Source organism: Leucopleurus acutus (genome assembly GCF_964270905.1).
Source record: "Leucopleurus acutus genome assembly, chromosome: 2".
NCBI lineage: Eukaryota > Metazoa > Chordata > Mammalia > Artiodactyla > Delphinidae > Leucopleurus > Leucopleurus acutus.
The window spans coordinates 81,041,868-81,053,657 of NC_139143.1; the positions used below are offsets into that span (position 1 = coordinate 81,041,868).

The 11,790-nt window shown below is 55.4% G+C and overlaps 1 protein-coding gene across 1 annotated transcript; it reads left to right on the top strand.

Annotated features, from left to right (window-relative positions):
- Window positions 1-28: 28 nt before the first annotated feature.
- DCST2 (DC-STAMP domain containing 2) lies at window positions 29-11,620 on the top strand (the record flags this gene model as incomplete). Its single annotated transcript, XM_082833375.1, has 15 exons — window positions 29-296; window positions 473-643; window positions 937-1,038; window positions 1,280-1,477; window positions 1,804-1,869; window positions 2,361-2,574; window positions 2,752-2,909; window positions 3,648-3,812; window positions 5,262-5,429; window positions 5,561-5,661; window positions 6,307-6,437; window positions 7,765-7,892; window positions 8,253-8,346; window positions 8,452-8,592; window positions 11,593-11,620. The coding sequence occupies 15 exons, from the start codon at window positions 29-31 to the stop codon at window positions 11,618-11,620; spliced, it is 2,133 nt and encodes a 710-aa protein (XP_082689501.1).
- Window positions 11,621-11,790: the final 170 nt, after the last annotated feature.

Consider the following 11,790-nt stretch of genomic DNA (forward strand, 5'->3'; position numbering starts at 1 on the left):
GACAGGGAAACGTTTAGTCTCCGCAGCCATGCCCGAAGTCACGAAGGATGCTGTGCACCCCTTGGGGGCAGAGGAGCCGAGCGTGGCGCGGGCCGTGGTCCGCAGCACGGGGGGCTTTATCCTGGGCTTGTCCTTGGCCACAGCCTATGGGCTCCTGGAGCTGCTGGTGGAAGGGCACAGCCCCTGGGGCTGCCTGGTGGGCACCCTCACTTTGGCCGCCTTCCTTAGTCTGGGCATGGGATTCTCCCGCCAGGTCCGAGTCACCGTCCTCCTGTTGCTGCCCCAGGCCTTCTCCAGTAAGCTTGGCACCCAGTGGAAGGGGTGGGCCCTGGGGCAGGGGCTGGGGCAGGAGGGATCTTGAGGGAGAGGGCGGTTGAGGGAAGTACTCTCAAGGCTTCTATAAGGCACTTGAATGGTATATGCCGCCATGTGTCAGGCTGGGGGCCTGGTTCTGAGGGAGCTCTCTCCCCAGAGCAGGGCCGGACACTGCTATTGGTGGCTACCTTTGGGTTGGTATTGCAAGGGCCTTGTGCCAACACCCTGCGCAACTTCACCCGGGCCAGCGAGGCTGTGGCCTGTGGGGCAGAACTGGCCCTGAACCAGACCGCCGAAGTGCTGGAGAGGGCCAGGCAGCCCCTCGTCAGTAAGGCCGCCCATCTCCACGGACCCCCAAGTTCCCCCTCGTCCTGCACATTCTACAGTCCTCTGGCTTCATTCCTCTCCATTGGTCCTGGGCCCTAACCTCAAAGCACCCTGTTAGACCCCCTGACCCTCGCTCTCTGGCCTGCTCCACCGCCAGATGAACTATTTCCCAGACCCAAGCATCCAGGCTGCCCATTTCCCGAGTGGCAGGCCCCCTCCACTCCCTACTCCAGGGCAATGGTGAGAACAAGCCCCCAGAGGAGTTCCGACAGTACCCCTGCCCCCACCTCTCAGGTGCCCTGAACAAGATTAAAGCCATTGCCCAGAAGGCCAAGGAGGTGGCTGACCAGGTCCGAAAGTTCTTCCGGTCAATCATGGATGGCGTGAAGCACATAGGTCAGCACATTAACATGTCTGTCTGTGGGGGGGTCAAAATTCACCCAGTCTCCTCACCCTCACACCCCGTCCAGGACTTTTTGGGCCCCGCCTGGGTGTTGATTAGTTCCCACTGGATATAGCACAGCCAGGCCCCTGACCATGAGCCTCTCCAGCTCTGGGTGCTGTCCTGGTGTTCCCCACCCACCCCCCGAGAAGGTGCTGCAGGACTCCTGGGTACCAGCCCCACAGCCATCCCCAGCCAGGGCCCTGCGGAACGTGTGGTACTGGCTCCTGCACATCGGCGACGTGTGCAACTCGGAGCTGGGCAACCCTTACTTGAAGTGTGCTCGGGTCTTCGATGACGCCAAGGACAGCTGCATGCAGGTCATACCACAAGCCTACCACCTGTGTTATGTGCTCATGCCCTTCAAGCTGATGCTCTGTGGACTTGCCAGTGGTGAGAGAGCCAGGGGCTTGCCGGCAGGATTGGGGGCCCGGCAAATGTAGGGGTCAGGTGGGAGGGTGGGCCCAGGGGCCCAATGGGGGGCAATAAATACGGGACCGATAAGGATGATGCGCCCTTTGTGGGATCGGGTGGGGGCAGATAGGGAGGAACCAATGTAGAGGGTGGGGTAATACGGAGAAGCCAAAATGTTTTGAGCCAGTGTGGAGGCTAGTAGGAAGAGTGAAAAGTCAGGGGGCCCTGTGAGAGCAAGGTCCCTGGAGGTGGGAGAGGCAGGCTGTGTGTCTCTGCCCCTGCTGACACTCGGTCTCGGCTCTCAGTGGCCCAGGTTTTCTGCATCATCCCCGGGTACATCCAAACCTTCCTGCGCGAGAGCATCGTCACCCGTGAGTGATCCCCTCGTGGCCCGGCTGCATGCGGTGCTCCTGAGAGGTCTCCCTCCCTCCTCCCAGGATGTGCCAGCCCAGGAGTGCTCCCAGACCGTGAATGAAAATGCAGGAAAGGACCTCAAGAGGTTACCCAGGCCAGTGTCCATGCTGTACAGATTAGGAAATTGGGGCTCAGAGAAGAGGAGGTGCTTCCTCAAAGCCTGACTCGAGAGCGGGAGCTGGGGAGAGAAGCAGGGTCCCCTGCCCCCGCAGCAGGTCATTGAGATGTTCGTTGTGGAGACGTAAGGCTGGTGCTAGGCACACAGCGGCAGTGGCATAGACTGTGGAGACTTTGTCCCCTCCTCAGTCCACTGTAGGTCCCAACATTGAGGGTTCCCGGCCGGCCTGTGAGCCGTGGGACCCCTGGGCTGACCGGGCCCCTCCCGAGCACAGCCCGACCCCGTCCTAACTCTCCTTGCTTGCCTCTCCCCTGGACCCGCGCACCTCAGCCGTGAGGAGGTTGATTAACCAGGTGCGTCACGAGTTCGAGTTCAACATGACAGCCACCCACCACTTCTCTGTGGATCTCAATGCCTCTCGGAGTCTGTCCCAGGTGGCTCTGGACCTCCACGAAGCTGTCAGCATGAAGCTGTTCCGTGTCCGAGAGGCCGTGGCTCTGATGGGCTACACCACGCCTCTGCTGCTCGTGTTTCTCTACCTCCAGTGAGGGGATGGAAGACGGGTGTGAGGGCGGAGAGCTAGGGCTGCTGGGGGGCCAGCCCATGCCCATGGCATCCTGGGGGGCTGGAGTTTGGGGGCAGGGTTGGGGGCGGGGGCGGGTGCCCTGCCCTGGGGGGTCTGGTCGGGGGGTGCTTAGGGGCCTCACGTGTGCCCCGCCAGAGCCCTGTGTTACCGGTACCGCTACCTGAACTGGGACAATTTCGACAACATCTACATCACCAGCCGATTCCTGCACATGGATGCTGTCCGCTCCAAGGCGGGATTGCCCACGGTGCTGCCACTCAGTGCCCGTGAGGCCAGACACTACATCCAGCCGGGTGAGGGCCCTGAGGACCCGGAGACAGGGACCCTTAAGGGAGGCCAGGGATTCCCCTAACCCTACTGCCCTGCCCAAGAGTGCCATGCACGGGCCAGGCTCAGGGCGGGACAAGAGGTAGGGGAGACAGGCCAGAGCTGACGGAAATTTCCGGCTGGGGGGAGACACAACCCTGTCTTTGGGGAGCCCTCAGTCTGAAAGGGGAAAGTAGGGTCCCTCAGAGCACGCAGACAGAGAGAGAAGGGGAAGATGATGCTTCTGGGAGCACCCTGGATGTCAGGACGGAGGGAAGGATGGGTAGGGAGTGGATATGGAGCAAGGGAAGTGAAGTTGGGGAGGCTTTTGGTGGGGGGCAGGGTGGCGAGCAGGAAGTATGCCTGTGCTGATATGGAGGTGATGCAGCTGGGCGGGGTGGGCAGTGCTGTCTGTGAAGTGGGGGGCCTGGTAAGCGTATCAAGGATGCCTCAGGAGAGAGGATTCCTAGAGACTGGAAATAGGCCACCAGACCCAGGTGGAGATGCTAGGCCCGCACCTCTAGCCACGGAGCCCCTGCCCACAAAGAGTGCTTCCCACCTTTGCCCAGGGGTCCTCACACCTTCTACATCTTCCAGATGAGCAGACGGGCTCCAGCTTGATCAGGGGCAGGAGCCGCCTCGAGGAGGGAGATCCCTGTAGGAGCTGGGTTCTGGTGGGTGGGAAAACAGGGGAGCGTCGTCCTGACCAGCTCTCCCCTACCCAGGCTCCCTCTTCTTGTCCCAGCGGGAGCAGATTTTCTACATCCTAGCAACCTTCCACCTAATCCGGCACCTCCTCCTCATTTTCCTCCTGGTCTTCTTGGACTATGCCACCTTCTGGGTCCTGGACCTGGCCCGGTACCAGCTGCAGGGGGAGATCGTGGCCCGCAGTGAGTGCCTGAACCTCCTTAGCTTCCTCAGTCCTGGGGGATTGCCTGAATGTCCCCATGTCACTCATACTTACCAGCCCCTGACATTGCCACTCCTCCAGCTCTATCCTCTGCCTGTTACCCCTGTGCCCAGTTCAAGATTATACCATAACAGAATAGCTAAAAACACAAGCTCTAAAGTCAGACTGGCCTGGGTTCAAATCTCAGTAGTGTCCTTTACTAGGTGGTGACCTTGAGCAACCTTGCTGAACCTCCCAGACCTTCAGTTTCCTCATCTGAACCATGACACAATCATGGTAGCAACCTCTCTGGGTGGCTCTAAGGAGTAAATGAGACCACATGTGCTAAGTGGCTGGTGGACCTCTGACTGAGTGTGTGCCACAAACCACAGAATAGAATTAATCTAATCCTGTATACCAGAGGCCCAACAGAAAAAGTTAAAAAAAAATACCCAGAACATGGGACTTCCCTGGTGGCACAGTGGTTGAGAATCCGCCTGCCAGCGCAGGGGACATGAGTTCGAGCCCTGGTCTGGGAAGATCCATATGCCGCAGAGCAACTACACCCGTGCGCCACAACTACTGAGCCTGTGCTCTAGAGCCCACAAGCCACAACTACTGAGCCCACATGCCACAACTACTGAAGCCCGCGCGCCTAGAGCCCGTGCTCCACAACAAAGAGAAGCCACCGCAATGAGAAGCCCGCGCACCGCAACGAAGAGTAGCCCCCGCTCGCTGCAACTAGAGAAAGCCCACACGCAGCAACGAAGACCCAATGCAGCCAAAAAAAAAAAACAAACAAAAAAACCCCCAAACAATCCATAAAACAGTTCAGTACCCGCTACACAGTCAATGCTGAGCAAATGCTTCTTTTTTTTTAATTTTACTTTTTAATTTTATTGAAGTATAGTTGACTTACAATGTTGTGTTAATTTCTGCTGTACAGAAAAGTGATTCAGTTATACATAATATATATATTATTTTTCCTATTCTTTTCCATTATGGTTTATCCCAGGATATTGAATATAGTTCCCAGTGCTATACAGTAGGACCTTGTTTATCCATTCTATATATAATAGTTTGCATCTGCTAATCCCAAACTCCCAATCCTTTCCTCCCCCAGGCAAATGCTTTAAAATAAATGCTTCTGGGTGGTCACAGAGTCCGGGGATGGACTCACTCACCATTCAGGTCATTTCAAATCTGGTAGCCTGGGAAGGCAGACCAGGCACCAGTGCCAGCCAGCTCTGGACCATGGAGCCAGTCCCAGGTGCCAAGGGCTGATGTTAAGCCCCAGGGCACCACGAGGGTGCCTAGGGTGTCCAAGGCCCCTGGCTGAGGCCCTGGGGGCCATCTCTATGCCCTGCACTGTCCACTCTCCACCCTCCTTTCCGGCATGGTGGAGTGGGCAGCTGCCAACAGCATCCCTCACACAGTGTCTTGGTGCCAGGCCCTGTGCTAATATCCATAACTGTGGAAGGCACTGGCTCTACTGGGAAGATTTACCACGACCTGGTGTCGGCATTTGATGTCCTGCAGCAAGGCAATATCACCGTCTTGTCCCAGCGCTGCCGCCTGCGTCCCTTGGAGCCCAGCACCACTGGTTACATAGCCATCGGTATCCACACCCCTGAGGGCACTGGGGGGAATAGACACCATTCCGGGAAGGAGGCACAGACTGCTGAGGGGGAGCGCGGCTGGCACCTCGTGCCCTCCGGCAGTGGCTTACTGTGTCTGCTGTGCCCCCAGGTGTCATGTATGGCCTGTGCTTCTTCGTCACTTTGTTCGGCAGCTATGTCAGTCGCCTGCGGCGGGTCATCTGTGCCTCCTACTACCCATCCCGGGAGCAGGTGAGGGGTCCGCGGCCGGTTCCTGCCCCCCTCCCCAGGCTGCTAAGCTCATGGCTGTCTATCTTGGTTTGGGGGAGTTAAGAGGCCTTCAGCAGCCCAGCTCTCTCTCCTCTGGTTGAACCCCAAAGCAAATGATCTGGACTGCAGATGGCAGAGATGGTGCCTCTTGGGGCAGGGCTTTCTGAGACAAAGCTTGCCTCCAAAGTTTTGTGAAAACCCTGGGGGGACAGGAGCCATGTTAACAGGTTGAGGTGTGAATGGAAACTCACCATTTGTTTACTCATTTATGACTCACTCACTGAGCATCTACCGTATGCCAGTTACCGTGCTGGCCTCAAGGATGCCAAGGTGAACCAGACACAGTCTTGAGGCAGGCCGGACAGTCTTTCAACCAGATGTTACAATGAAAAAAGTGTTTTTATTAAGGAATGAATAAAGTGCTATGGAAATCCAGAGGAGGGAATGGGTGAATCCACCTAGGGAAGTCCCAAAGTCTTCCCCCAGGAAGGGGCATTGAGCCAAGCCTAGAGGGATTCATAGGCGTTGGACAGAAGGCAAAGGTAGGGAGTGAGGCGGGAGCAGAGGGCATTCCAGGTAGAAGAAACAAGATCAAGGGGACCCCTTCCTTGACCTCCCCTCCGGCAGGAGAGGATCTCCTACCTCTACAATGTACTTCTGAGCCGCCGAACCAAGCTTTTGCCTGCCCTGCACCGATCGGTGAGGAGACGGGCAGCTGACCAGGGCCACATGAGTGTCCTCCAGGTGCTGGCCAGGCGGTGAGCCCACTGTCCTTCCTTATATGAAGTGGGGTGAGAGGGGGTAGAAAAAGAGCCAGAGGTCGGAATGGATCACTGTCCTTCCTAGGTGTCCAGAGGTTTGTTTGAAGACGGTGCTCATTCCATGGCATTCATGCATGAGTGGATTGGGGATGAGAATTCTTAGGGGTGGGGAGGGAAAGGAGGAGGACAGGAAGCAGAGATGTTGTTGCTATAGTCAGAGGGATGGAGGTTTGCCTACAGGAAGCGCTACCCTTGGTTTGGAGGGTGGTGCTAGAGAAGACAAGTATTAGTTATGCTGGCTGGGCTGGCCTGCTTTTTCTAAAAAATTAATTAATTTTAAAATTGAAATATAGTTGATTTACAATGTTGTGTTAATTTCTGCTGTATAGCAAAGTGATTCAGCCACACACACACACAAACACTTTTTTAATGTATATTCTTTTCCTTTATGGTTTATCACAGGATATTGAATATAGTTCCCTGTGCTATACAGTAGGACCTGGTTGTTTATCCATTCTGTATATAATAGTTTGCATCTGCTAACCCCAAACTCCCACTCCATCCCTCCCTCACCCCCCTCCCCTTCGGCAACCACATGTCTGCGAGTCTGTTTCTGTTTCATAAAAGTTCATTTGTGTCATATTTTAGATATCATGTATAAGCCATATCACATAGTATTTCTCTTTCTGACTTACTTCACTTAGTATGATAATATCTAAGTCCATCCATATTGCTGCAAATGGCATTATTTCATTCTTTTTTATGGCTGAGGAGTATTCCATTGTATATATGTACCACATCTTCTTCATCCATTCATCTGTCCTTGGAAATTTAGGTTGTTTCCATGTCTTGGCTATTGTGAATAGTGCTGTTATGAACATAGAGGTGTATGTATCTTTTTAATTAATTAATTAATTTTTGGCTACATTGGGTCTTCATTACTGCACACGGGCTTTCTCTAGTTGCGGCGAGTGGGGGCTACTCTTTGCTGCAGTGTGCGAGCTTCTCATTGCTGTGGCTTCTCTTGTTGTGGAGCAGGGGCTCTAGGCGCGCAGGCTTCAGTAGTTGTGGTTCGCAGGCTCAGTAGTTGTGGCTCGCGGGCTCTAGAGCAGTCTCAGTAGTTGTGACACACCAGCTTTGTTGCTCCATGGCATGTGGGATCTTCCCAGACCAGGGCTCGAACCCATGTCCCCTGCATTGGCAGGCAGATTCTTAACCACTGCGCCACCAGGGAAGTCCCAGGGGTGTATGTATCTTTTTGAATTACATTTTTGTCTGGATATATTGGGCTGGCCTGCTTAGTGTCTGGGACCCCTCTCCTCAGGTGCTCCTGCCTGGCTCCGTTTATCAGCCACTCCAGGCAGCACCAGACCTACTGCCTGGGCTGCGGGCAGCCCCAGGATGAGGGGGACACAGAGAATTCGGTGTCCTGCAGTACCCCAGGCTGCCGAGGTGAGACTTCTGGGGAGTATGCCTCTCCCTTCTGGGACTCACCACATTTGCATATGACAATCAGCTGTTGTCCTTCTTTTATGGACTTCTCCTGTACCTCACCTTTTGTACCCCTCCCTTCATTACTATGCATGTCCTCATTTACACAGAACCCTCAGGTAGCTCATTTTCTCTGTGAGCCTTAATCCTCCGGTGCAAATAGAATTTAATGCAAGTGGCGTTGCAGCAACTCCCTAGTGTGCACCGCTCGATGAGGATGGTCCTCCCAAGGGTGGGGTCGGGGAGGCAAGGGCTGAAAGCTGGGGAGCACAGTGGTTGTGGGGGTACAAGTTTACCTCCTTTCCTCCGGGCCTCCTCCAGGTCTCTTCTGTCTCACCTGCTTCCGCCTCCTGGACAACACCTGCTCCGTGTGTGCATCTCCCCTCTCCTACCAGGGGGAGCTGGACCTGGAGCTGTGAGTCTCCAGTGACATGGGGTGGCCGGAGTCTGTGGGGGCAGTGGGAGCAGCCACCCCTCCCGCAGGACCTCTGTGGGCTACTGAGACGGGAGGCTTCTCCAGGGACTCCAGTGATGAGGACGGCCCCCGCCTATGGCTGGCGGCAGCTCGCAGAAAGGGTCCTGAGCAGGAGGCGTTACTGCAGCAATGGCTCCAAGAAACGCTGGGCAGGCCCCTCTTATCGGATTCCAGCTCCGAATTCAGGTGAGCAGAAAGCTGAAGGAGTTGGGGCCTGGGAGGCCTAAGATGTTCTGTCACATTTACCAAGGGCTTCTTGGGTGCCTGGTGCTCTGCTAGAGCTGGAGATGGAGATAAAGGGAGGGGAGGGAAGGGAGGCTTGCCCTGGAGGAGCCCACCAAATGGTGGGGGAGAGTGACATCAAATAGATCAGTGACAAATGTGGAGAGCGCCCCAATCAAGGAGTGAAGCAGGCTCTGGGCAGCACAGAGGACAGAACCACCAATTTGGAATGGGGGGATATTAATGAAGGCTTCATAGAAGAAGTGAAAAAAGAGGTGGGTTTGGGGGCACCCCGGGGGTTTGTTAGGCTGAGGAGTGGAGGAGAGCATTCCAGGGCGAGGCTTTTGTGTGTGAGTTTGGAGAACGTGAGACACTTAAGAGGTGCGCGGGTGCTCCGGGGCGGGCGGAGCTAAGGGAGACGTGTATGTGTGGCCGGGTGGAGACTGCAGAGCATGCTGGGAGATGAGGCAGGAAGAGGTGGGAGAGGGCCTCACTTTGCCATCTGAAGATCCTCACTCAGAGAGTGATATAATCATATTTGTCTTTTAGGACAGTAAGCTAAGGAGGCAGAATGGAGGCTGGGCAGGAACAGGGAGACCAGAGAGGAGGCTGTCTTATCTCAGGAAAAGTTGGTGATGGCCTCAGGATTGAGGTGCTGAGAATGACAGGGAGTTTATGCTTGGGACTGGGCGGTGTTAAGGCAAGAGGAGAAACAGGTTCTGCAGAAAGAGGAATGGCCCAGTTCGAGACCTTTGAGGTATCTGTAGGGAATCCAGCGGGAGATGCCCAGGGGACAGTTAGAAAAGGGCAGGGCTCTGGGCCAGAGGTGTCTTTTGGTGGGGAGGGGGGGTGTTGACTTAGAGACTGTAAGAGAGAGGATGAGCTAGATCACCCTGGCAGAGGGCAGGGCAGGAGAGGAGGGGACAGGGACAGAACTCTGAGAGGCTCAATCACAAGCCAAGGAGGGGAGAGGCTCAGGAACAGAGAGCCAAGCATATCAAACGCTGTGAGATGATCAAGCAGGATGAAGCCTGAAGATTGGCCATTGAATTTGGCAGTTGAGAGATCCTTGGTGTGGCTTGTGGGAACATTTCTCATGGTGTGGGGAAGGCCAACACCAGTCTTAATGGGTTGAGGGGGGGTGACTGGTAGAGAAGCCTCAGAAACAGAAATGGGGTATGCGGCTCTGTGTCACTGTTGCAAGAAGTCTGAGAATTCTTTTTCTTTTTAATATAACTGCTGTAGTTAAAAAAAGGAAGCTTGATGGTAAAGAGGAGGGAGTTAGCTTCATAGAACAAAAGAGTAGCTTGGGGCTTCCCTGGTGGCGCAGTGGTTAAGAGTCCACCTGCCGATGCAGGGGACATGGGTTCGTGCCCCGGTCCGGGAAGATCCCACATGCCGCGGAGCGGCTGGGCCCGTGAGCCATGGCCGCTGAGCCTGCGCGTCCGGAGCCTGTGCTCCGCAACGGGAGAGGCCCGCGTACTGCAGAAGAATAGCTTGAAGGGAACCTAAAGGATTTTTCTTTAGCCAAGTATAGGGAGATTTGAGCATTTCAGAGGTGAAAAAGAGAGCGCTGAAGAGAGAGGGATGCCAGAGAGATGGGATCTAAGGCCAGGTGAACAGGGTGGCCTCAAATAGGAGCGGGCTCGCCTGAGGCAGGAGGGGAGAGGGTATGTTCCTCTGAGCAGAGCCGAGCCTGCTCCAGTCTGGTGGACTTGCTCTTCTCAGGGAGGGTGGGGGGCGGGGGTAGGAGGCAAGCACAGCTGCTAAGACAGCAAAGAAGGGGTCTGAGAGTGGAATAAAAGTTTCAAGGAGTGGGTGGTGGAGGCTGAAATATCTGCCTTGGGGACTGTGCAAAGGAGCCAGTGGGGGAGGTGAAGAGATTTCCAGGTAGCATTACAGGCTCAGATGAAGTTGAAAACCATAACGTGTAATGACTGACTCCAGCGCGCTTGGTTATGCGGTTTTTTTCGAGCAAATGTGGTAGCCATGAACAGGATTCCAGGGTTGAAGGTTTTTTCTGGGCAGGTCAGGAGGATAAGATGGGGAGAGAATTGGGGTGTCTTTAGTCAAGAGTGTCTGAGATGACTGACTTTGGGGAAGAGAAGGTACTGAGACCCCAGGGGGCAGTCCTAGGTCTATGTCTCGACAGCGGTGTTAGAGCAGAGGCCAGGAGGGACACCGAGGATGGGCCACGCCTGGGAAGAATTCGGGGATAAATGAAGAGAGTGGCCAAGGTTGAGGGTGAGGTCCGAGTGGGAGCAGAGGTGAAGGTCATTATGGCCAAGGAGGTTGAGGACTGAAAGGCCAGAGTGTTGGAAGAGTCCGCCCACTAGTGAGGAGGCGGCTGGGCCTCGCCAACAGCCCAAGTCTGGTACCAGCACCCTGGATGGGTGTGGCAGGGTGTCTGCGAGGCCTGGGGAGAGCCGCAGCCCAGGGGTGTAGCTGCCATGGCAGCCAGGGGCTTTGCAATACGCCACGGGCCTGCCGAGTTTGAGAAAGGCAAGCAACCTCCACTCGGGAGGACTGCAAAGAAAACTCTCTGGTGGTCACATTCCAGGGCGAATGGGGCACTGGAAGTAGTAATGAGTTGAGGGGTTGAAGGGGAAGCAAAGTTTTATTTTTAGAGGTTCCAGAGGGCTCAGTGAAGTTAAAAGCTGGGTCGCCAGAGAGGATAGCTTGAGCCTTGAGCAGCTATTACTCCCAAGGTCACTGCTGGTTCTGCCCTTACTACCCACATGACCTTGGGCAAATCGCTGCCCACTCATCTCTCAGCCTAAAATCAGAAGCTATCTACAGCCATGAGCAGGTTTGCCTTGTGGGGGGGGCGGCCTGTGCGAGCAGCAGTGGCTGGTAGATAACAGAAGCCAAATCTGAACAGATGGGGCAGGGGCAGGAGGCAGGAATGCACCTGTGAAAACAGAATGTTGGTGACTGGGCCACCCCCCTTCCTCTCCTCGCTAGTGACCTGGATGAGGAAAAGGGGCCTTGAAGAGGAGGCACAGGTAGCAGCGCCCACGTGAGGCCCAGTCTGTCAGCATACCCATGCCCCCTCAGCCCTCCTGACCACCTCAGAAATCCTCTGCCCCCAAAGCAGCCCCTTCCCTGCTTCAGAACCCCAGTCCCTCTGTCTCTCATTTCCCTCTCCTCCCCATCCCTCCC